We start from the raw sequence: 26,910 nt of genomic DNA, 5'->3' as shown, positions 1-26,910 counted from the left end.
CAGGTTTTTTTTTTTTTAATCAAGAGAAAAGTCCTATAAGCCAATAATTTTCTTTTCAAGGACTTAACTTAAGCATCATCGACAAACCTATTAGAAAAGTCTTCATTAAAGACATCTTTTAATCTTCCAAGGACATCTTTTTCACTGAGTGGGACCAAACTGCCATACTTCTTCATAACCTCATCTAGGAATCCTTAAATAAAGGAAGAAAGAAAAGATAAGATGGAAAGAGCCGTTTTCAGCAAAGTCATTGTCCCAATACTTAACCTATACCCAACATATAACATATGTTTAAATTACATTACTAAATGTATTATGCTAAAAATAAATCTTTTAAAAGATAAGGTATCATTTCACATTGGATTGCTAGAAAGAGAATAGCTAGCTGAAATTATAAAGATTGACATTTTTCAGTACCTTAACCTTGGAGAAGAATCCAATTTCCTAAAGGTAAAATCTAAAAGGTTTAATCACCTGGTTAAATGTGTCTATCACGTTTGGTAACTGAAGAAATTATCTTCTTAAAATTCACAATTAGAGGGAATTGTTGAGATCACTGTCAGTTGTATTTACTATTTGATAAAGGTATGAAATTTCACATCTCAAAAGAGGACAAATTCTAAGGCATTTTTAATATCATACAATTTGATAGTTATTATACAAGCTGGAATCAAGATTGCCAGGAGAAATATCAATAACCTCAGATATGCAGATGACACCAACCTTATGGCAGAAAGTGAAGAGGAACTAAAGAGCCTCTTGATGAAAGTGAAAGAGGAGAGTGAAAAAGTTGGTGTAAAGCTCAACATTCAGAAAACGATCATGGCATCTGGTCCCATCATTTCATGGGAAATAGATGAGGAAACAGTGGAAACAGTGTCAGACTTTATTTTTTTGGGCTCCAAAATCACTGCAGATGGTGACTGCAGCCATGAAATTAAAAGACACTTACTCCTTGGAAGGAAAGTTATGACCAACCTAGATAGCATATTCAAAAGCAGAGACATTACTTTGCCAACAAAGGTCCATCTAGTCAAGGCTATGGTTTTTCCAGTGGTCATGTATGGATGTGAGAGTTGGACTGTGAAGAAAGCTGAGTGCTAAAGAATTGATGCTTTGAACTATGGTGTTGGAGAAGACTCTTCAGAGTCCCTTGGACTGCAAGGAGATCCAACCAGTCCATTCTAAAGGAGATCAGTCCTGGGTGTTTTTTGGAAGGACTGATGCTAAAGCTGAACCTCCAATACTTTGGCCACCTCATGCGAAGAGTTGACTCCTTGGAAAAGACCCTGATGCTGGGAGGGATTGGGGGCAGGAGGAGAAGGGGATGACAGAGGATGAGATGGCTGGATGGCATCACTGACTCGATGGATATGAGTTTGGATGAACTCCGGGAGTTGGTGATGGACAGGGAGGCCTGGCATGCTGCGATTCATGGGGTCGCAAAGAGTTGGACACAACTGAGTGAACTGAACTGAACTGAATACTTATGATACTGCATAACTCTATGAGATGAGCTTAACTGGATAATAGCTGGTGAGGAACATTTTAAAAGAGGAAACAGAATTAAAGGATGACTTCTTAGCCAGATATAGGCTAGTCTTTACACCAATTTAAGTAACATGTATATGCATTTTAATGGCTTCCAAGAGGATCCACTGAAGAAATATACCTAAAAATATCCTAGGAAGTAAAACCAGGATATTATTTCTAAGTAACTTCAAAGAAGCTGAGAGAAGGCTTAGAGGCTCACGAAAAGCAGATATGACTTAGGCTGTTCATTGATGCTGAGTGGGGAAGAGCAACAGTCTGCTGATCATCAGTCTGACACTTAGGTCCACTGTGTTTAGATAGAAAAAGTGAGGACTGTTAGTCACTTATTTTACCCAGTCCTCTTTCTGACTTTAAGAAGGGCCTCTGTTAAGCATCAATATAAAATGGACAGGAATGATTACCAAAGTCTGTTCTAGGCAGGGAGTGTTTTGTATGGGGCAGGAGCAGACAAAGGTGTGGAAAACTTACTTTCCTCCTTTTACTCTCCCACCAGAGGCTCCCAATTTGAAAGGCTTAAGATAAGACTATAGTAAGAAGAGTTGCTTGCCTATGTCTGGTTCTGGTCTAGGATTCAGCCACACAGAAGAGAAAGGGAGTTCCGTGTTCCAGTTTAGTCAGAGCAGGAAATGAAAATTTGGGGCTTCTAAACTAGGAATTCATTCAGCCTTAAGTTTGCCAATAAGATCTAGTAGGCACCATTCATATAAGCTGTGTGCTGTGCTCAGTCGTGTCCAACTGTCTGCAACCCCATGGACTGCAGCCTGCCCAGCTTCTCTGTCCATGGGGATTCTCTAGGCAAAAATACTGGAATGGGTTGCCATCCCCTCCTCCAGGGGATCTTCCCGACCCAGGGATTAAATGGGATCAAACCCAGGTCTCCCGCTTTACAGGTGGATTCTTTATCAACTGAGCTACCAGAGAAGCCTGGTAAGTTTGCCTATTAGTTCAGTTCAGTTCAGTTCAGTCGCTCAGTTGTGTCCAATTCTTAGAGTGTTTACTATATCTTATAGTTGTCTAAGCACAATCTTGTCTCTACATGGGATAATGGACACAAACAAAAGATAAAAATTCCCAATATTTGAGAAACTGCATTTAAGGAACGAATTTTATACAAAAATATTGCCCCTAGTAACAAAAAATTAAACTTTAGGCCCAACAACCTTAACTGAGACTCTTCAAGTAAGAAAGCAATCTCCTCTACCAAGCAAATATGGACCCAATCCCAAACTTGTAACAAGAGGTGTCCTCATTAACAATGTCATTTCTGGATGACAGTGTTTAGGGGATTTTAAGTTATGTTTTCTTTTATTCATATATTTTTTTTCACTTTCAGATGATAAACATGGATTTGTAATGCCCTAGGAAGACCCTTGGAGAAGACTCTTGAGAGTCCCTTGGACTGCAAGGAGATCCAACCAGTCCATTCTAAAGGAGATCAGTCCTGGGTGTTCTTTGGAAGGACTGATGCTAAAGCTGAAACTCCAGTACTTTGGCCACCTCATGCAGAGAGTTGACTCATTGGAAAAGACCCTGATGCTGTGAGGAATGGGGGCAGGAGGAGAAGGGGATGACAGAGGATGAGATGCCTGGATGACATCACCGACTTGATGGATATAAGTTTGAGTAAACTCGGGGAGTTGGTGATGGACAGGGAGGCCTGGCGTGCTGCGATTCATGGGGTCGCAAAGAGTTGGACACGACTGAGCAACTGAACTGAAGATATATATCTTAAAAATATAAGTAGCAAACTATATTCATTCTTCTTGAAGCTGCTTTTTTACATTCAACACATGAATTTTTTTCCTAAGTCAATTCAAAACAATCTAGTAGTCCATTAAATTGATTTGCCATATTTTAACCAATTCTCTACTGACAACCATTTAAGTTCTTACTTTTTAGCTGTCTAAATAATGTTACAATTAAAGCCCTCAATATATCCTCATTCTAGTGTTTTCTTAGAACACAGTTGCTAAAATTAAAATTTCTGGGTCAAAGGACACGTGTACCTAAACTTTTCAAATTTTCACTTACGAATTTTCTTATCTATACTTATGAGATTTTAATGTTTATGGAAAAAAAAACAGTATATATTTTTTAATTGCTTCTGAGTTTTCAATCATGCTTTAAAACGTCTTATTGTTAGATTGGGCTTTCTTGGTGTCTCAGTGGTAAAGAGACACCTGCCAATGCAGGAGATGCAGATTTGATCTGGTTGTGAAGATCCTCTGGAGAAGGAAATGACAACCCACTCCGGTATTCTTGCCTAGGCAATCCCGTGGACAGAGGAGTCTATTGGGCTACAGTCTATGGGGCAAACAGCTGGACACAACGACTAAACAACAGGCTTTCAGTACTTGCTGAGATGCCACGATTTTTCTCTTTTAACTTGTTAAAATAATTATAGGTCACTAAATGTGTAAAAACTATAAAACTGTAAAAACTCCTATATCCTCACGTTATGCTACAGTTTAAGTCTAGGATACATTCAGTTTATCAACTTTTTTTTGGAAGTGCTCCATCTATATTTGTAAGTTAATTGATTGTTGTTCAGTCACTCAGTCACGTCCAATTCTTTGCAACCCCATGGACTGCAGTACGCCAGGCTTCCTTGCCCTTCAACCAACTCCTGGAGCTTGCTCAACCTCATGTCCATCAAGTTGGTAATGCCATCCAACCATCTCGTCCTCTGTTGTCCCCTTCTCCTCCTGCCTTCAATCTTTCCCAGCATCAGGCTCTTTACAAATGAGTCAGTGCTTCGCATCAGGGGGCCAAAGTATTGGAGTTTCAGCTTTGGCATCAGTCCTTCTAATGAATATTCAGGACTGATTTCCTTTAGGATTTGACTAGTTAGATCTTGAAGTCCAATGGAGTCTCAGGAGTCTTCTCCAGCACCACAATTCAAAAGCATCAGTTCTTTGGTGCTCAGCCTTCTTTATGGTCCAACTCTCACATCGATACATGACTACTGGAAAAACCATAGCTTTGACTAGATGGACCATTTTTGGCAAAGTAATGTCTGTTTTTTAATACACGATTTAGGTCTGTCATAGCTTTTCTTCCAAGGATAAGGCTTCTTTTAATTTTATGGCTGCATTCACCATCTGCAGTGATTTTGGAGCCAAAAAAATAAAGTCTGTCACTGTTTCCATTGTTTCCCCATCTATTTGCCATGAAGTGATGGGACCAGATGCCATGATCTTTGTCTTTTGAATACTGAGTTTTAAGTCAACTTTTTCACTCTCCTCTTTCATCTTAATCAAGAGGCTCTTTAGTTCCTCTTAGCTTTCTGCCATAAGGGTGGTGTCATCTGCATATCTGAGGTTATTGATATTTCTCCTGGCAATCTTGATTCAGGCTTGTGCTTCATCCAGCCCAGCATTTTGCATGATGTACTCTGCTATCTAATTTAAATAAGCAGGGTGACAGTACAGCCTTGACGCAGTCCTTTCCCAATATGGAACCAGTCCATTGTTCCATGTCCAGTTCTTACTGTTACTTTTTGACCTGCATACAGGTTTCTCAGGAGGCAGGTAGGATGGTCTGGTATTCCTATCTCTTTAAGAATTTTCCGCAGTTTGTTGTGATCCAACATAGTAAAAGTCTTTATCATAGTCAATGAAGCAAAAGTATATGTTTTTCTGGAATTCTCTTGCTTTTTCTATGACCCAACAGATGTTGGCAATTTGATCTCTGGTTCCTCTGCCTTTTCTAAATCCAGCTTGAACATCTGGAAGTTCTTGATACAAGTTAATTAGTATTTGTAGGTAAATGCTAACCTGTTCAGATTTAGAAATCATGGTTCTACTAACCTTACAGCAGGAAAATTTGTCTTCATTCTACTACAGCATAAACAACAGGAAAAAATTTTTAAAATATTTTTCTAGGACTGTCATTTTGTGGGAAAACATTTTTTATACATACTGGACTTCCCAGGTGGCACTAGTGATAAAGAATCTGCCTGGAGTTCAAGAGATGCAAGAGATGCGGGTTCAATCCCTGGGTCAGGAATATCCCTTGGGGGAGGAAATGGCAACCCACTCCATTATTCCTGAGTGAAAAATTCAGTGGATGAAGAGCCTGGCAGGCTACAGTCCATGGAGTTGCAAACAGTCAGACACGAGCGAGCATGCACATATAACTGGTGGAAAAAAAAGCGTTCAGAATCGTTTAAACCACCAAGAAGTAACCCTCCTAATTCCCCAAAAAAGCCACTTATAACAATTAAATATATGTGTCATGTCCTATTGGAGAAGGAAATGGCAACCCACTCCAGTATTCTTGCCTGAAGAATTCCATGACAGAGGAGCCCAGCGGGCTACAGTCCATGGAGGTGTAAGAGTCAGACAAGACTTGGCGACTAAATCAACCAATCAATCACGTCCTATACAAATGCTTATGCGTACATATATACATGCATTCATATGTGCATATGTATCTTTTAACAAAGTGGCCTCCTGTTCTGCTACTTGCTTTTTTCATTTTATATAAACAATGGTCAGTATCAAAATACAGATCGAATTTATTCTTTAACAGCTTCACGGTATACTGCCTGGACATGCCGTAAATTATAAGTCCAGAGCAACAATTGTTTTAGTTATCTTCAGTGTTGTACTACTAAGACAATACTATAAGTAATGTCTCTCTACAAATATATTTGTACTCTTCCATATCTTAGCTAAATGGCAAAAAGGGGAATGGGTCGAAGACTGATACTGCCATGCTGTCTGCCAAAAGTGTTTATAGCAAACAACTTCATGGGGTAGATTTTGACAGGAAGACATTAAGGCATGATGTGAAAACTTGAGCCATAAAGGAAAGACAGATACATTTTACCATGTAAGAGTTGAAATTTTCTGTTAGACAAAAATATTATACACAAAGTCAGGGTACTGAGGGCTTTTACAAACATTTAATTTAAAAACTTTAAAATTATAATGATACTAAAGACTATGAGCGTAAGAATCAGCGTATCCAGTTTGTTGCTACATTCTTAGAGCCAGCACTGGTACACAGGAGCTTCTCATACACTAAACAAAATATAAATAATCCAATAGGAAAATAGGCAGAATAAAATTATATACAAACAAAAAATGGCAAGTGACTATAGAAAAATACGTTCAAACTTTAAACTTAAAAAGGCAAATTAAGACAATTCTCATGTGATCTATGAGACTGACAAAACTTCACAAGTGCAAACTGGTTTAACTGTGAATGGATAATTTAACAATTCTCTTAAAGTTTTAAGTGTAAGTATTCTTTCACCATTATTTCTACTACTAGGAATTTAAGTTACAGAAACAATCATGTAAGTATAAAGAAGTAATTTCATTGTACCACTATTTATAGAAGGGAACAACTAGAAGCAACACGAGTGTCATCGATCAAAAACCAAATCAAAACTATGGAACATCTATGTAATAATATAAAAGGAAAACGTCTAATTGCTTAAAGGGAAACTTGTGGAAGGAAAAAAGAAAGGCCTGTCCTAGAAAGGATAACATACAGCAGGTGTGGGCTGGAGATGGGGGGGAGATAAAGAAGAGTGCATACCAGAAAGGCAGACTGACAGCTGTTCATCATCCACTGGAGAGGTTTTCTGACTGTTCTTCCCACCTCCCACTTGATTTTCTAGTTTGAGTCCACTGCACATCAGAGGAGCCTCCAGTGGACTTTTACAGTAAGGGTGGTCCAGCAACTTGGAACTAAGAATATTCTGCTTGAAAGAGCCATCCTCATCCATCTGGCACGAGCTCTCATTCTGAACAGTCTCTTCGGACACAGGCCCATCTACACTCCTCACAGACTGATCCGCCCCAGACACTGACAGTTTTACTTGGTCATCACTGACAGTACTTGTCCGATTTTCCTGACCCAGAGCCGTAACTTCTCTCTCAGTTTCCAAGATGAACATGTTACTAGAATGATGTTCTGGTAAGGGGATGTCGTGAATCAGCTCTGTATACTCCCATTTAGGAGAGGAACAGGGTGACTGGTCCCAGGTGTACGTGGCACTGCCATTCTGTTGGTCAGGGAATGCTCCATCCAAACTAAGCTCCTTGTCCAAGAGAGGGCTTCCTTTAGTGTGGCCCTCAGGCACATGAGAGTTCTTTCCCTTCACCACAGCATCGCTGTCCATATCTGGAAAGTGTGGTGGATGCTGACAGGAAGGGTCTTTAGGCTCCGGGGAAGGGAATGGGCTGCAACTGCCACCCTCGCCGTTCTCCCCAAGGGTCTCTTGATGGTCCCCGGTGACCTGCACCCAGCTTTGCCGGGCTTTTTTTAGCTTGCAAACTTTGCTTTTTGTTCTGAAGTGCTGGGATCTGAGAATCCTGTACCGAAATCTAATCATGGGTAATTTCTCATACATCATATGAGGAGATACTTTTATTCTTCTGTGTTGGTTAAGTTGAAATTTTTTTGGAATCAAGGGTCCCCCGTTCCTGTGGTGCTCCAGCCCTGGGTAGCAGCCATAACAAAAGCGCTTTCTCTTATGGTTGCTTAAGGTGACCACGATTCTGTCACTCTCACCTGGATTCTGGCTCTCCCCATTGAACTTCATAGGAAAATCAGAAGCTTGTGGCTCCGTCCTAGGTCTGTGACCATTGGCCTGACCTAAAACACTATTCACTGGTAAGTCAGCAGCTGCCTTCAAGAGACTTTTCTCTCCAGAATATTCATGATCAGAGTTCTTTGCTGATGACAGCAACTTCTCTGCCTGGAGTTTCAGGAAGGTCCTTGAGGAGGAAATGAAGTGCTTGGTGTCCTTTCTTTTCACTTTAGAGGCGGAAGTACAAAGATTCTGGATAGCCACATTGCCTTTTGTCTTAGCAAAAAGTGGTTCATCTTGGATCCACGTTTTCTGGATTTGAAGGCCCTTCTTTCTGCACTGGAATTGCCTCAAATGTCTGCTCCAAGTAACTGGCCTTCCCAGCTTGGCTTTCAGAATGCACAAGTGTTGGTGAAAGTAGAACTTCTTAAAGCCGCCAAACCCAGTATTCCATTTCTCAGAAAAGGCTAAGTGGATTCCTTTCCTCCATAGAATTTTCCTCTGTTTTTTCATTTTTCTGATGCATAATGAGATCTGTATGCAGCTGTAAAGAAGAGAAAGAAAATTTATACTTCTACCCTAAAAATAAGGTCATTATGATATATTCACAGCAAACTTTACAAAATTGAAAAAAGCATATGACGCTCATTATAAGATATAATAAAATCCTACCTGATCAAGGCTTTTCCCACAATGAAAATGAGGGATAAGGGAAGACATGACTGACTGCTCCAACATAACCCCATTTAACGTATCTGCCTCTGATAGAAACAAGTTTCAATAATCATTTCCCAACATGCAGCCAGTTTCTGATGAAGCAGAAAGGGCAGGGAGTCAGGAGAGAATTTGTAAGTTTTAGCTTTGTTTCTCATTAGCTTTAAGCAAGTCACCTGAATTCTGTATTCTCATTTGTAAAATGAAGGATGGAGAAGGGAGATGCAACCAGACACCATTTAAAACTAAGTCTACATCAAAACAACTTGCTCCATACAACAAATTTTATATGGAAGGAAATACAAAGGAAAGGCAAGGCAGGGACTTTTACTCTATAAACAGTAATCCACAGGCAGATAGTCAATAAATGCATGCAGTCAATGCTTTGTCAGCCAAAGACCCTCTGAATGCCTATGACAAGACAGGGCCCTGTCATGTGTTCTCCTCCAGTCACGGTTCTCACAGTCAAGTGAACATAAGAAAAAAGAACCAACACAAGTACGTGTATCTGTGTATGAACTTTAGAAACACACTTATAGGAAAAGGTAGATGAAAATGATGGTCAAAATCAAACATAATTTCCCCTCAGATTTAATAAGATCTACCACCACTGAAGGTTCTTTAACCTAGAAAGAAAGGCACCAGCCACTGCAGGTCTAACAGAAGAAGTAAAAAACCAACATCCTAATTTCAGCTACTATTAATAGCAACTTACTAGGAAAAGCTGTATTACCTTTCTGTGCATTAGTTTTCTCTGGAGGAAATGAAAAAAGGAGGACTGAATACATGTTTACCTCAGTTCTCTCTACAAGTCTCATTAAGATGACAGAAATGGAGTTTTAAAAAAGGCCAAAACTCTCAATGACAACAAAAAAGGAGGCAAGAGCAATAAAACTGTTGAAAGAAAAAAGCAGATGAATGACTGATAATAGAGCAGGTCAAAAGAGCTGAAATCTAAGCCAGAAGTACAGGAAGCCAAGTAGCAAGTTACAGTACCTCAGAAAGGCTCAGGAAGCAGAACAACAATACCCATGAACGTCAGGGAATGAGGAGAGCAGAAAAAGGAAGGACTGGCTGAAAGTCTGAATAAGCAGCAATTAGACTCCAAGATCCCTTCCACTACCATGGCAGATGATCAAAGTTTCACTTTCTCAGAGGAATGAACCAGAACATTCAGGCACATCATATACAACTGAGAGCAAGGGTACAAACAAGAGGATAACTTAGTTGTTTGTTTTGGTTTTTTGCTCATGACTTTTTATTTAACACCAAAACACTTTGTATTGGGGGACACGACTGAGTGACTAATGCCCACACACACAGCCAATTAACAAGCTGTGATAGTTTGAGGTGAACAGCGAGGGGACTCAGCCATACATATACATGTATCCATTCTCTCCCAAAAGTCCCTCCCATCAAGGCTGGCACGTAACATTGAGCAGAGTTCCATGTGCTATACAACAGGTCTTTATTGGTTTTCCATTTTCAATATAGAAGTGTGTACACAACCTTCCCAAAGTTCCCAACTATCCCTCCACCCCCCACCGGGCAACCATAAGTTCCTTTTCTAAGTCTATGAGTAGCTTTCTGTTTTGTGAGTTCATTTGTATCACTTCTTTTTAGATTCCACATATAAGGGATGTCATACGATATTTCCTCTTCTCTGTCTGACTTACTTCACTCAGTATGACACTCTCTAGGTCCATCCATGTTGCTGCACATGGCCTTATTTCATTCTTTTTAATGGCTGTAATATTCCATTTAATATGTACCACATCTTTGTTATCGATGAGGATAGTTTTACATAGTGAATTCCGCTGAATCTCTTTCCCCATTGAGTTCCCAGAAAGGTGTATACCCTCAAAGCGGAGATCAGTTCTGGGAGCAAGCGAGGGGTGAGGCAGCGATAGATCATTCAAAGAGAAAAGACCAAAGGTATACTGGTATTAGGTATGCCACAAGGACACAGGCCCAAATAATAACCCCCAAGTTTAAGAAACAATGAGACCCCAAATCCCTCCCCTACCCAAGACTAGAAGTTTCTCCTTCAGAAAGGAAGTTCTGCAGACAAGGGGATCCCAGGAACAGCAGGAAAATGGAATTACAGGAATTATATATTGATCATAAGCCCCTCAATACTTACCCACTCATCTCCCCAAACCCTGGCATGCTATCTTATCCATCCAAGCAGGAGATTGGAAGATTCTTCTTTGGAGAATTTGATTAATACGCAAGAGAATACATAAATACAAATATCCTCCCACAAAATGGCCCAACATGGCTCACAGTGCACCCTATAGCTGACAAGTCTCACCACAAGCTCAGAATTTCCAGGCAACTTCTTAGTGGTTCAATGACAGCATAACTAAGAATCACCAGACTTCTAGGGATAAAAAGTAGACCAAAACAAACAGATAAAACTGAAAGCATATTTAGAAAAGCTAACTTAAAAAAACCAAGGAGAACTTACTTCCCTGGTGGTACAGCAGATAGGAATCTGCCTGCCAATGCAGCAGATAGGGGTTCAATCCTGGTCCGGAAAGATTCCTTATGCCCTGGAGCAACCAAGCACCTGTGCCACAACACCTGAGCCCGCGCCCTAGAGCCCACGGGCCATAACTACTGAGGCCCAAGGGTCTACCAGCCATGCTCCCCAACAAAAGCAGCCAGCACACCACAACCAAGAGTAGCTCCTGCTTACCGCAACTAGAGAAAGCCCGCGCACAGCAATGAAGAACCAGTGCAACCAAATAAGCAAATGTTATTTTTTTAAAAATGAGGAGGGGAGAGAAGGGAAGTTATTGTTTCATGGAAAGAATTTCAGTTTAGGAAAACAAAGATGGGTCTGAGGACGGATGGTGGTGATGGCTGCACAACAACGTGAACATATTTAATGCCACTGAACTGTATATCTAAAAATGATTAAAATGGTAAATTTTATGCTATGTATACTTTACCACATTATTTTTTTTTTTAAACAAGAGGAAAAAAAAAAAGCCTAGTACTATCCTCAAGGAAGAAAATATCGCAGCCACTGGGGAAAAATGAATATCCTAGATTTTTTAAAGGAATGATGAAAAACAACAGAAGGCTGAGGCTTAGCTTAAAATAGGGCTAATATTACTTATATTTAAAATTGAACAATAAAGGCTGATGGAAAAATGGAAAAAAGACATAAGGAAACAATTCAAAAATAAGGATTTTTAAATGTCCTTTGAACATAACACGTTCAACTTCACGCATTAAAAAACTGTCAAAGGGGGCTTGGGAGACAGGCAAAATGGGTGAAGGGGGTTAAATGTACGAACTTCCTTAAATAAATATATAAACAAGTCATTCATGATGATGTATAGCACGGTGACTGCTGCTGCTGCTGCTGCTGCTAAGTCGCTTCAGTCGTGTCCAACTCTGTGTGACCCCCATAGACAGCAGCCCACCAGGCTCCTCTGTCCCTGGGATTCTCCAGGCAAGAACACTGGAGTGGGTTGCCATTTCCTTCTCCAGTGATGAAAGTGAAAAGTGAAAGTGAAGTCGCTCAGTCGTGTCCGACTCTTAGCGACCTCATGGACTGCAGCCTACCAGGCTCCTCCGTCCATGGGATTTTCCAGGCAAGAGTACTAGAGTGGGGTGCCATTGCCTTCTCTGAGCATGGTGACTACAGTTAGTAATACTGTACTGCGTATTTGAAAGTTGCTAAGAGTAAATTTCCAAAACCTTCATCACAAGGAAAAAATTGGGGAGGTGGGGAGCTATGTATGGTGATGGATTTAGCTAGATTTATTGTATTCATTTTGCAAAGCATACAAATATTAAATCATTATGTTGTACATCTGAAACTAGTATGTCAATCATACTTCAAAAATTTTGGCAAAAGTTACTACAACATATACTGTTGGTGGGAGAAAAAAAAACTTGTATACTTCCCTGTGGGAATACAAATTGATAAAGTCATTTTGGAGAGGAATTTGGTAATATCTAACAAAACCATACAAGTACTTACCTTTTAATCCAAGAACTCTGCTTTTAGGAATTCACCTTGAAGATACTAATGAAAACACATAGTACAAGGTCATTCACTGCAATGTTTGTAATCGAAAAATATTGGAAACAACCTAAATGCCCATACATAGGACAGTGGTTGCATAAACTATGCACACAATGAATGAAGCTATAATAGAATAAGGATAAGGTCTATGAACATGGAGTACTCTCCAGGTTAAATGATAAAAGCAAAGTTCAAATGAGTGTCAGTGATATGCCACTGCAATAGTTTAGCCAAGTGTGCAGTTAGAGAAAACAATCCACCCAAGATCACTTCCACTTCTGGCAACAACTCAAAGTTCGGGGACTCACAGAACTCACTGAAAACTGTTAAATTAATAGCTATGGCTTATTACAGTTGAAGAATGTGGATTAAAATCACCCAAGTGAAGAAGTACATACTGAAGAATCCAGGAGAAGTAACAAATGCGTAGCTTCCAGTTGTCCTCTCCCCACAGAGTAGAGACAGCATTACTCTCCCAGCATCAACGTATGACTAAGTGTGACAAGAACTGCAATCCAGTGAGGCTCATCAAAGTCTTGACGTCCAGAATTTTTATTGGGGTTCATAGGCATAACTGATTGCTCACATGACAGAGCTCAATCTTTACCCCCCCTGGAGATCCAATGATGTCAAAGTCATTAGCCTAAATCACACTGCTGTTTTTTTCCCGTGGGGCCAATCCCATTCTAAATCATATTGTTAGTACCAGTGACCCAAGCCCCCAGGCAAATCAGACATTGCATTCTGAGGATTTAGAGATTACCTCTTAAAAGCCAAGGATAAAGGCTTTCATTCTGCACAAGTTTAAATTCTTTACTATACGATATACAGCCACCTTTCATAAAAGAAAAAATAGTATACATGTATCTGCCCTTTTGTGCCCCCCAAATCAATTAACAGGAAGACAAACCAAAAACTAATGAGAATAGTTACCTACAGGGCATGGCAGATGGGAATAGGGTGAAAAGAATGAGGAAGAGGAAAATATAGAAGGGATGAGAGGGGAGTGGTGCTTCTTAAATACACCTTTTTTGTAAAGTTCTGACTTTCAGGACTATGCTAATGTTTCATATAATTTAAAAATATACATATAATTAAAATGGAACACAAATAATAACCAATGAGCCTAACTGTATCACAAATAACCACCCTGAAAGAATGTAGCAGAAAAGAATTACCCAAAGTAACTTAGGAAAACATTCTGACTGTATACATCCAGATAGCTCAATTGGTAAAGAATCTGCCTGCAATGCAGGAGACCCCAGTTCGATTCGTGGGTCAGGAAGATCCGCTGGAGAAGGGATAGGCTACCCATTCCAGTATTCTTGGGCTTCCCTTGCGGCTCAGCTGGTAGAGACTCTCCCTGCAATGCGGGAGACCTGGGTTTGATCCCTAGGTTGGGAAGATACCCTGGAGAAGGGAAAGGCTACCCACTCCAGTATTCTGGCCTGGAGAATTCCATGGATTCTACAGTCCATGGGGTCACAAAGAGTCAGACACGACTGAGTGACTTTCACTTTTTCACTTTCACACCCCAGAATCAAAAGGATTGTATACAAATACTGTTCTTTAATTAACAAATTTGCTTTTCACAGAGGAGTGAGTTAATTCTTAACTTATATTCTCAGTATTCAAAAATTGAGCAAGTAAGTAAGTATGTTGTAGATAATCAGAGCTAGGTTTCAGAATGTTGGTGAAAGAAGCTACATTTTGTGGTATCCACATGAACTCATGGTGTTTTATACACACTTACACACAGGTACAGATCTAGAGATACACATACTCCTATTTATTTCCTAGCTCGATCTGCTTAAAGAGACTAGAAGCAATTACATCCCAGTAACAAAAGAAATGGCTGACTCCAGAGCCGGGGCAGAAGTAGAAGATGAGCCTGGAATATCATTGTAGTGTCAGAAAGTAAACAAGTGCTCAAAAAAATAATGACATGTCAAAAGAACACAGGAGTCAATTTGAAGGGACCCATAAAGGCCAAAATACCTGAGCAACTGTGTATGTAATGATAGAAATGGCTGATAACTCAAGAATGAAACAAATATCCTGAGTCTATAAATAAATGAGGATAAGAGAGAATCCTTACAGAGATTTTTCAAATTAATAAATATAGAAGAAATAACAGAATAGAAAAGTTACAATTTGCACTCCTCTCAGAAATAACTGACTCAGGCAAGAATCTAAAACTAGAGGGTGAAAATACAAAGTACCTTCCACAAGATACTTCAAATTACAAAAGGTAAAATTATGCCTTTCAATAGAAAAATTCAGCAAACATCTCCTTCATCCCCAGTAAAGAGACATATGGACAGCATATGCCTCCTGATGTGGCACAAGATCATATGTGTGGTATTCTTGTCAAAAAAAACACCTGAATTTAATCGTAAGGAAATAATAGACAAATATACATTGAGGAACACTCTGTAAGAAAACTGGCCATGGACTTCCTTGGCAGTCTAGCAGGTAAGACTGCTTCCACTGTATGGGGTGTGGGTTCTACCCCTGGTCAGGAAACTAAGATCCCACATGTCCTGTGATGCAGCCAAAAAGTAAAAAACAAACAAAAAACTGGCCAATATTCTTCAAAAGTGTCCATCAAGAAAGAAAAAAATGGACTGGGCAACTGTCCCAGATTAAAGAGCTAAGACTAAGAAGACAAAACAACTAATGTAATGTGTAATCCTGGATTGAGTCCTAATCTAGAAAAAGGAAATTGGTGGGAAAACCAAAATAAGATATATAGGTCAGTTAATTCCTGGTTTTGACCAACATAATATAAACTGAGGGAAAGCTGGGTGAAGCGTAAATATTTTTGGAAATCTGAAGTTACTTAAAAGTGTGAAAAGTTTAAATTTTTCTTAAACATTTAAAAATTTGAGGACATTCCTGGGTGGCTCAGTGGTTAAAAAATCCGCTTGCCAATGCAGGAGACACGGGTTCAATCCCTGGGGGGGAAGATCCCCAGGAGGAGGAAATGGCAACCCACTCTAGTTTTCTTGCCTGGGAAATCCCATGGACACAGGAGCCTGGTAGGCAACAGTCTCTTGTTGCAGAGCACTAGCTCATGGGCTTCAGTAGTTGTGGCTCCCCGGCTCTAGGGCACAGGTTCAACAGTTGTGTCCCAAGGGTTTAGCTGCTCCCGGGCACATGGGATCTTCCTGGATCAGGGATCAAACCTGTGTCTCCTGCATTGGCAGGCAAATTCTTTACCACGAGCCACCAGGAAAGCTCAGATATTTATTCTATGAAGAACATCACATAAAAGTACACACAAAGCTCCTTAAGTCCATAAAAAATTTCAATTGAAGTAGGAAAAAGCATATAATTAAGTTCTTAAAAAGTCTTCCCCCAATTAGAGAAAGCTACCTGGACTGTGCCTTTAAATTAGACAATTCCTGGGCGGTCCAGTGGTTAGGACTCCATTCTATCACTGCTGAGCGCCTGGGTTCAAGCCCTGGTTGGGGAACTAAAATCCCACAAGCCACACAGTGTGGCCAAAAAGAAAAGAAAAAAAGGTAAATTAACACTTCTGATGGAGATTTTAACAATCACCATCAGAATGGCTGATTATAATGGCTGAAATTATAAAAATATACAAGTAACTATTAAACTTAAATTCAATAAATATTTGAGCTTCTACAAATAGAACAGCGCTGTGCTTTCAAAAAATATATAGTCTAGTGGGAGAGTCATCTGAACAAGTATAAACAAATGTGATGCATATAAGAAAGGTAAAATTCAGAGCCATGGGAATATCTGGCAAGAGGGTCAAGGAAGACCTCTCTGAAAGAATTGTTTTTAAGCTCAAAGGATGATAAAGAGTTACTAGTTAAAGTGAACAGATAAATAGAAGTCCAGGAGAGGGCATGTAGCACTTAAAAGGGGCTGGAGAGGTAGGCAAGAAATAGAAAAACTAAATTAACGATGCTGCTGTTTAACATAAAGGTAGTGTGAAGCCACTGAAAGACAAAGACAGGTCTAAGACCCAATTTGCATGCTTAAAAAGATCATTCTATCTGCAGTGTGCAGAATGCCTGGGAGAAGACCACAGGAAAGGAAACCTGTTAGGAGCCTGTTATAGGTAAATGTAGGCATGGTGAATGGATGAAAGGAAAACTGGGAGAAGTAGCAAAGTGAATTGATCTTGAGATTTTTCAGGTCAGAAACGTCAAGACTGTGGGAAAGCCAGTATGCAGGGGTAAGAACTTTGGTATGAGTTACTGGGGAGATTGTGGTATAATTTATATGGAACAAATAAAGACTGGAGGAAGATTATACTGGCTATCTCTTCAGTTTTAGACATGTTAGATTTGAGGTGAATGTAAGAAATCTAAGTGGATCATAATGGTGGATACACAAATCAGGAACTCTAAAAAGAGAACAACACAGAAATTCCACTTTAAGTCATCATCTGATAGTAACCAAAGCTACAGAAAATGCTAAACTCACCAAGGAAAATTTGTAAAACACAGAAGAGAATGCACAGTAGGGTAGTGTCCTGAGGAACTGTAGGACGTAAGAGTTGAGGAAAAGGAAGAAGCTACTTTGCAAAGGAAAGTAAGAAGGAATGATTAGGGAAATAAAGTGGAAAATCAGGTAAGTGTGGTGCCCAGAAAGCTAGGGAAAGTTTCTAGAAAGAGGGAAATGGTCAGTCAAAGGCTATTGAGAGGTCAAGCAAGATAAGGATTAAAAAGTGTCCAGCTGATTCTCATGACATTCACAAGAGGAATTTTAGTAGAATGGAGAGGACAAAAGTCAAGATGGAGTAAAGAAAACAATACATAAAACTGCTCAAGAACCATAAGCAAATATGAGGGCAGATTTTTAAAAAATGGAGACAGCTGTATGTGTTTAAATACTGATGGAGTACCTTACTTACGGATACAGATGGCAGACTAAAGATGTATTTTACTTTTATTCCCTCCTAAAACCCCATTAAGATGAGAATAAAGAATTTTTTAACTTATCTTTTAAAACTAAAATTGACACACAGTGAAATGCAGATTTTAAGGTTTTTTTTTTTTTTTTTTAAAGCACATGGAAGAGAGGAAGTTGGAATGCAGATTGACTTAAAGACCTAAGAAAGTTAAATGTCAAGCTTGCAATGAAAAAAGCAATTCAATTTACATAACAGTGCCTCAAAACAGGTCAGGAATCATCAGCAGCAGGTTCTATAAAAGGGATGTGAACACCATGCTAAAAACAAGGGTATGGATCAATTGTTTAAATACCCTCCTACTCTCCACAAAACCCAGCCAACTGCCCCTCCCCCCAACCTTGCCTTCTAGACTGTAACAGCGCTGACCAACAGAAGTTCTGCAATGATAGAAATATGCTGTATTGGCCCTGTCCCATATGGAAGTCTCTGGAAACATGTGGTTATTGACCACCTGAAACGTGTCTACTGTAACTGAGGAACTAAATATTTAAGGTTACTTAATTTTAATTATTTAAATTTTAATTGCTACATGTGGCTAGTGGCTACCACATTGGATAAGGCAGCTCTGAAGGGAAAACAAAGGGTTCCTGGACTGGACAGCATCTGGTCCAGTTGAGAATGAGGGTATCATACTGAAAATAGTTGAGTTCAATGAGCATAAGTGAATGTTTACACACCGAATGCTAAAACCTCTACGATGTTCCCCAGGTTAGCTACAAGACTGCTGACAGCCCAGTTTATAAGCTCCAAGCCAGAGATTTGAAGATTCTTCTTTGGGAAATCTAAGGAGCCTAAGGAAAAAAAGACAAGGATAACACTGTTGAAGGCTATCCAGTAAGAGTCCAACCAGTGTACCCTAAAATCAATAAATCCCAAGCATGAACTCAGAGTACATGTAGTTAAAATTAAAAGCAACCTCCACAGAGAGTCCCTTAACATTTTTGCTCCTATATTCTCGGCCATGCTGTTGTGTGTTCACCAAATACCAACATTTCTTCTAAGATAAACCAGGAGAATTCCCTGATGGTCAAGTGGTTAGTACTCTGAGTTTTCATTGGTGAGGGCTGGGGTTTAATCCCTGGTCGGGGAACTAAGATCCCACAAGCCATAAGACAAGGCCAAAAAAATAATAAAATAAACAGCACAGCAAATATGGACAGTATATATTAAAAGAGATAAAACACAAACACACAAGGGAAACAAGTGAGCTTTCAACTCTTATTAGATACTCACTGACCCTAGGACAGCCTAAAGTCTGAACAATCCTTAAGAGGCCCAATATTTATTTGTGTTTGCAGTGGAATCACTGTATAGGTTAACTCAACCACCACTAGGAAACAGTTCTTTCTCCTGTAGTTAGGTGCTTTCCAAGTGGCTCAGTGGTAAAGAGTCCGCCTGCCAATGCAGGAGGCATGGGTGTGATCCCTGGGTTGGGAAGATCCCCTGGAGAAGGAAATGGCAACCCACCCCAGCACTGCCTGGAAATCCCATGGACAGAGGAGCCTGGTGGCTGGCTCCTGGCTACAGTCCATGGGGTCACAAAGAGTTGGATATGACTGATCGACAAAACAAGACAATAATGAGAACAGTTGTGTAGTAAATGAACACGGGGGAGGTTACCTGCTCTTCAAAAATGAGAATGAATGGTGTTGTGGGTTTTTTTTTTCCCTTAAGATTTTTTGATGTGGACCATTCTTTTTAAAGTCTTTCTTGAATTTGTTACAATATTGCTTCTGTATTACACTTTGGTTTTTTGGCCCGGAGACAAGTGGGATCTTAGCTCCGCAACCAGGGATCGTGTTCCCTGTATTGGAAGGTGGAGCATTATCCACCGGACCACCAGGGAAGTCCCAGAATGAATGGCTTATAGTAGGAAATAAGATTAAAAACAAAGCAAAAATAAAAAAATACTTCCCACTGGCATCACAGGACATGAATGAATCATAAAAAGATCAAGACTGAAAACTGAAGATTTGTACATTTCTGATAGGCAATTCAGTCACCACATATAAAGTGGATTAATTCACATATCCAATTCTGGTCTCAAGTCCTTACAGACAGAGAAGACTGCCTCAAGGACCAACAAGTGACTGCCGAACTCCACTTCTCAGAGGGTCTTCAAGCTGCCACTGTCCCATTCCTGCCTTTGCTTCTATGTTAAATCTGTAACACTAGTTTATATTAAAACTGTGAACCCTGGGTTCGCATTTATCCTTTCTAAATACCTCTACTTGGAAAGTGTACTCCGTTAGAATCTGAAATTCAACAATTTTTAGGCTTCAGAATTAAGGAACTTCAGACACAAAATTTTAAAATGTAAAGACTTAGCAACTCAGTTTTTCATCTTAGACACATAGCATACGTCTCTCTAAATTCTGAATGTATAAATTACCTGTTAACATGACTTTTTAAATCAGTGAATTCAGAATGCCCCATGTCATCTAGTTGTAGGAAGTTAACATGCTATAAATAGGGTCATTTTTAGAAAGAAAATAATTCAGCATCTTCCTTTAGATTTGTGACATAGGATCCATTTCTGAATCTACTATTAATATAGCTTTTTCATTGCTTCAGTGATTCTTATTTTATCAAAGAATAATTTGATAATGAATATATCTCCCCAAAAGAGAATGTTCAAATCTAATAATAATAATTATGTCTAATAATCTATTTCTTAAGAATCCTGAAAATATCACTCCCCCACCCCCAGCAAAAGTCACATTTTCACTATAATGAGTAAGAAAAATACATATAAAGCATTGTTACTTCCCCATCAGTTGATCCTTTCTAGACATTTATCAAATTCTTTGAATCAGTGGTACAGTACAATTAATCAAAAAAGAAAAAGGGACTAAAATTCAAGGACCACCTTAAGGCAATCCTGAGAACCTCTAGTTAAATCGGGTGCTTATAAGGCAATTAGAGACGTTACAGGGCTTCTCTAACAGTTCTCAAATTGAATTCCATAGGAAGCTGGCTAGTGATACAAAGAGGTCATGTATACCAGGATGAAGGAGAGGGTGGGAGGACACATGTGGATAGTACAGTGGGTTCATGACAAGCCAGAACAAAAGCAAAATTTTTCTAAATTGGAATTTTTCCACGGTTTATGAAGGCCTGGCATAAAAGTCTAAAAAACTGATTTATAAAGTGACATGACCTTTATATAACTCTCAGAGGTTAAAAGCGTCTGCCCACAGTGTGGGAGACGGGGGTTCGATCCCTGGGTTGGGAAGATCCCCCGGAGAAGGAAATGGCGACCCACTCCAGTATTCTTGCCTGGAGAATCCCATGGATGGAGCCTGGTGGGCTACAGTCCACGGGGTCGCAGAGTCGGACACGACTGAACGACTTCACTTTCACTTTTTTCACCAAAAACAAAAACCCTAAGCAATACTTAGTAAAAAAGTTTTAGTGTAAAATCTATTATTTTCATTAAAGAGCATTAAGGAGTTTAACTGCACAGGGAACTATGAAAACAGGACTACACAGTGAAGTCGCTCAGTCGTGTCCCACTCTTTGCGACCCCGTGGACTGTAGCCCACCAGGCTCCTCCGTCCATGGGATTCTCCAGGCAAGGATACTGGAGTGGGGTGTCATTTCCTTCTCCAGGGGATCTTCCCGACCCAGGGATCAAATCTGGGTCTCCCGCATAGCAGGCATATTCTTTACCATCTGAGCCACCAGGGAAGCCCAAGAAAACCAGAGTAGGTAGCTTATCCCTTCTCTAGGGGATCTTCCCAAGCCAGGGATCAAAGCCAGGTCTCCCGCATTGCAGGCAGACGCTCTACCCTCTGAGCCACCAGGGAAGCCCCAAACTACTAACAAATGACATTTTTTTCCACTTCTGTGCTCTCAGCACTAGAAAACCTGAAACAGTACTATTGATTCAAATAAGGTTATCTGTTAAGGAATAGAAGAGAAACATTAAAAAATTAAAGAGGCATAGGCAACAAACTAACTGAGCACAGCACTTCACCTCTCTAAGCCTGTTTATAAACTGTGATCTACATCTGTATTTTCAAACTATGAATATCACCTGAAAGGCTTGTGAAAAATCACAAATACCGGGCTCCCATTTCAGATCTATTAAGGGAGTGACTGGGCATCAGGGGTTTTAATTCCCCAACTGATATTGATGTCCTGCAGATTTTGGACCACTGGATTAGATGACCCTCAAGGTTCCTTCCGTATCCATGACTCAAAATCCCAAACTGACAATCCTGTGTTCAAAGGAAGGGAAGATTACACTTCATCATGCTCCACTGAGCATATCATGCTCCAATGAGGAAAGGCAAGTATCCTTAATTTGTGAGACAAAGCAATTGTAAGAACAGGTGCTGCTCATTCAAGTCACTAATTCCATCTCCCTTCTCTCCACCCCAAACACTTCTCTAACTTAGGCGCTACTAAACTTCAGAGCCAGGAAACTTCTTCTCTTACCAATATAGAGAAAAGTCTCTTCTCATGTTAACTTGGAACTGTAATGTCCGGCCACTCAAAGGATTCAAGTTCCTGTATTTATTCTCTGAACATTTTTAATTAACATGAAATGTTTCAGAGGCAGAGGGAGAAGTCCTTGGAAACGTGCAAAGAATTCCTTCTAGTGTGGGCCAAGGTGTGAATGAAGCCCTTCCCAGCTTTTTTCCTAGAAAGGACCCACTAACTATCCTAAGAAAGGAGCAAAACTGATTTAGGTCATACCTCATATACTAATAATGTGTAATCAATAAGCATGAGAAGTCTGGGTGACTAGGAGAAATTGATTTCTTTCTAATGCTGCCCAACCCAAAGCAAAGACTATAGTCAGGTTTTAACACACAAGATCCTAGTATCTTCTCTGACACCCTTCCCCACATGAAGCGTAGTTATTCCGGGTAAAAGACATAGCTAAGAACCTACCATTACGTGTTCTGGCTATTCTTAAGCCAAGTTTTTAACCTGATTCCCCAAATATTTTATGATTAACATTCTGCTTTCTTCTCTAAACTAATTTATATAGATAAAAGAAAGTTCCATTTTACATGGGTTAAAATGTTGCATGTTAAATGGGTTAAAAACGTCTACACCAGATTAACGCCAATACCAAATGGCAGACCAGAATTTCAACTCAGTTCTTCTGACTCCAAGTCCAAATCCCATACCTCTGACACCCTCGCTGCATCCCTCCTCCGCAAAAGAGTGGTCACTCTTGTATGACCAAGAGCGGCCATACAGTGGAGCGGAGGTTGATATTACCTAGCATAAACAGGATGGGAAAACAGGCTTCCGACCATCCAAATACTCAGTTGTGCCATACCCGTTTACTAGAATCGGGTCCCAGGAATGTGAAGGATGGAACCAAAGGTATGACGGAAGCAGAGTTGTCCGAACAAAACCCAGGACAGCAGGAGCTGGAGGACTTCTGCTAGCAGCAATTCCTCTCAAAGCTTCCCCCGGCTTCAGGAGGAGTGGCCGGGGGCGCTAGCCCTCTCCGCTTCTGCCTCTTACAGCTCGAACTGGTGAGAAGGAGGGGAGGACACTGGTCCCTCGGGACGAGCTCCTTCCCCGTCCCTAGAAAGGCACAGAAGCGCGGGGGAGAAATCCACTGCCTCTGGTTCGGTGGTAGGGGAAGAGCAGTGCACCAGGCCTCCAGGCCGGGGTGCTGAGCTGGCGCGCACTGACGCGGGAATGGCCAGCCAGCCAGCTCGGTCCGCCAGTCATGCGCCGGATTTGACACCCAGGTTCCCGCTTACCTACGTCCCTTGCTGCCGGCACCTGCCCCGTCGTGGGTCCAGATACTGCGGCAGCTCGGACTGCGGCCCCGCCTTCGCCAGCTTTAGAGGAAGCCTCGTCAGCCAGCAGGAATTCGGCCTGCTTACAGCAGCCACCGCCGCCGAGCTTCCTCCGGATCCGCTGCCGCGACTCCGGCGCTCACTTACACCGTCACCTCCTTCAGTCCTCTTCCGCCTCGGCCCCGCCCGAGCCGTGTGTGGAGGGCGGGGAGCGAGCGAGGGCGGCGCACGCTCCCCGGCCCTCCCGGTAGGCATTTGGTCGCGCCCCGGCACCTCCTTCCTAGCGCAGGAGGGTTGTAGAAACCAGGATCTGAACGTCAGACCGGGTCTGAGGCTTCTTTACATGCTGCTCTCAAGTTTGAAAGGGCTTGGCGGACCACAGCCGCCAAGGGGCTAAGGCAGACCACAGCTACTATACGACCTCTCTCTTCATTAGTCTCTCTTTGGCCAAAAGCGAAAGACACGTTGCTGCTCTGGATGCACTGTGAAGCCTGGCCTAGGTTTTTCATCCCTGGTTTTTCGATGGTGATCTTTCCTCTTGGCATCGCTATGTGCCTCTGTAATCCCTGCTTTGCCTCTCTTCGGCTGAGAACACTCCGCCAGGAGGGAAGAGCCTGGGCTTATTCACCACTATAGCCCGTGCTGCTGCTGCTGCTGCTAAGTCGCTTCAGTCGTGTCCGACTCTGTGAGACCCCATAGACGGCAGCCCACCAGGCTCCCCCGTCCCTGGGATTCTCCAGGCAAGAACACTGGAGTGGGTTGCCATTTCCTCCTCCAATGCATGAAAGTGAAAAGTGAAAGTGAAGTCGCTCAGTCGTGTCCGACTCTTAGCGACCCCATGGACTGCAGCCCACCAGGCCCCTCCGTCCATGGGATTTTCCAGGCAAGAGTACTGGAGTGGGGTGCCATTGCCTTCTCCGACTACAGCCCCAGCCAGCACCAAATAGTGACTGACTTACAGGTGTTTAGTAAGTCTGTGCAATAAACCTAACCGTACGTAACTCGATTGGAATGTACTACCTTTTTCATACATCGCTAGATTCGGTTTTTCATGAATGAGACTGCTTTGTAAATTTCACATATTGTTTTCGTATCACGTTTTATGCTATCCTCGAAACAGAATTTGAGGGGTGTTTTCTACATCCTGAAATAGTTTGTGCAGGACTGGAATAATTTTTCCTTGAATATTCTAAGAACTTGCTGGTAAAACTGCCTGAGACTTTGTTCTAAATTTCATCCAGGGAAAAGGGAAGAACTAGCCCCATGAAATGGATTGGAGAAGAAGGAACAAAAATAAATGTTCTTTGCACCCTTCAAGAACTGCTTGGTCTACATAACTGTATCTAGATGTAATGCATAGAGAGGTGACAAGAATACAAAGAACTGTACGAAGAAGTCCTGAAGACCCAGATAACCACGATGGTGTGGTCACTCACTAGAGCCAGACATCCTGGAGTGTGAAGTCAAGTGGCTTAGGAAGCATGACCACCAATAAAACTAGTGGAGGTGATGGAATTCCAGCTGAGCTATTTAAAATCCTAAAAGATGATGGTGTTATAAAGTGCTGCTCTAGCTATGTCAGCAAATTTGGAAAACCCAGCAGTGGCCACAGGACTCCCCAACTCCAAAGAAGGGCAGTGCCAAAGAAGTTCAAACTACCACAGAGTTGTGCTCACTTCCCATGCTAGTAAGGTTATGCTCAAAATCCTTCAAGCTACACTTCAGCAGTACTTGAATTGAGACTTTCCAGATGTATAAGCTGGATTTAAAAAAGACAGAGGAACCAGAGATCAAATTGCCAACATTCACTGGATCACAGAGAAAGCAAGGGAATTCCAGAAAAACACCTATTTCTGTTTCATTGATTATGCAAAAGTCTTTGACTATGTGGTTCACAACAAACTGGAAAATTCTTAGAGATGGGCATACCAGACCATCTTACCTGTCTCCTGAGAAACCTGTATGCAGGTCAAGAAGCATCAATTAGAACCTTACATGGAATGAATGGTTCAAAATTGGGAAAGGAATACAACACTGTGTATCTCTCACCCTACTTGTATGCAGAGTACTTCATGCGAAATGCTGGGCTGGATGAGCTACAAGCTGGAATCAAGATTGCAGGGAGAAATATCAACAACTTCAGATATGCTGATGACACCACTCTAATGGCAGAAAGTGAAGAGGAACTAAGAGCCTCTTGATGAGGGTGAAGGAGAGTAGAAAAGCTGGCTTAAAACATTAAAAAATGTGAAGTGATGCAATGGCATTCTCTCCCCATGAGAATGTGACTTTGCAGATACTGAGTTTGACTCAAGAACCAAAAGAGTCCGTGCTTCTGAACAGTCAGATTGTTATATATAATTCTTACAGAATAGTGTAAACCTGAGTGCTCAGTCACTCTGTCATGTCTAACTCTTTCTCTTGGCGGACTATAGTCCACCAGGCTCTTCTATGGGATTCTCCAGGCAAGAATACTAGAATGGGTTGCCATTTCCTCCTCCAATGCATGAAAGTGAAGTCGTGTCCGACTCTTAGCGACCCCATGGACTGCAGCCCACCAGGCCCCTCCAACCCTAAGTATCACACGGCAGTGGCAAGAAATCAGTTTTTTGATGCTCAGCATCATCTATCTTCGAGACCAACAGTGGCAGCAATGCCCTTTAGAGCAAACTCAAGGGCAAAGCAAAACCATGGAAGCCATTTAGTTTGGGCAAGTGGGTCATTTCTGCTCCTGCTCTGGATGGCTGCCTTGCCTCAGCTAAGCTAAACCAGTCACTCCATAAAGAAGTCATAGCAGCTACTTGTGGTCTTTTCTGACTGATGTATAACTAAATATGTAACAATGCATCTATATTTCAATTGCATTTAAGTTTTCCAAGGTGCAGTGATAAAAGAATTTGTCTGCCAATGCAAGAGACACTGGTTCAATCCCTGGGTTGGGAGAATCTCCTGGAGTAGGCAATGACAACCAGGTAAAGAATCCACCTACAATGTAAACAATTACACGTTCCTTCAAAATCAGCTATCCAGGAGCTTCCCAGGTGGTGCTAGTGGTAAAGAACCAGCCTTCCAATGCAGGAAACATAATGAGATTCGGGTTTGATCCTCGAGTCTGGAAGATTGATCCCCTGGAGGAGGACCTGACAACCCACTCCAGCATTCTTGCATGGAGAATCCCGTGGATGGAGGAGCCTGGTGGGCTATAGTCCATGGGGTAACAGAGTTGGACACGGCTAAAGCAACTTAGCATGTATGCAAGGACTTCTCCAGTGGTTCAGTGACTAGGAATCTGCCTTGCAATGCAGGGGACACAGGTTTTACCCCT

The 26,910-nt window shown here is 41.2% G+C and overlaps 1 protein-coding gene across 3 annotated transcripts in view; it reads right to left on the bottom strand.

Annotated features, from left to right (window-relative positions):
- The window catches only part of SENP5 (SUMO specific peptidase 5), a 47,668-nt gene extending 23,949 nt beyond the window's left edge, over positions 1 to 23,719 (bottom strand). For 2 of the 3 annotated variants that reach the window (XM_002684824.6, XM_015472042.3), the window contains exons 1-3: positions 23,547 to 23,719; positions 7,105 to 8,645; positions 88 to 193 (exon numbers count right to left, since the gene is read on the bottom strand). In XM_002684824.6, coding sequence (XP_002684870.1) covers positions 88 to 193; positions 7,105 to 8,614 — 1,616 coding nt within the window. In that variant the 5' untranslated portion in view covers positions 8,615 to 8,645; positions 23,547 to 23,719. Of the gene's footprint in view, positions 1 to 87; positions 194 to 7,104; positions 8,646 to 18,488 lie in introns of all 3 variants that reach the window. The other variant, XM_059888058.1, reaches the window with a different exon arrangement.
- Positions 23,720 to 26,910: the final 3,191 nt, after the last annotated feature.

Source organism: Bos taurus, chromosome 1 (genome assembly GCF_002263795.3).
Source record: "Bos taurus isolate L1 Dominette 01449 registration number 42190680 breed Hereford chromosome 1, ARS-UCD2.0, whole genome shotgun sequence".
Taxonomy (NCBI): Eukaryota; Metazoa; Chordata; class Mammalia; order Artiodactyla; family Bovidae; genus Bos; species Bos taurus.
This window is presented reverse-complemented; position numbering and strand designations above follow the sequence as displayed.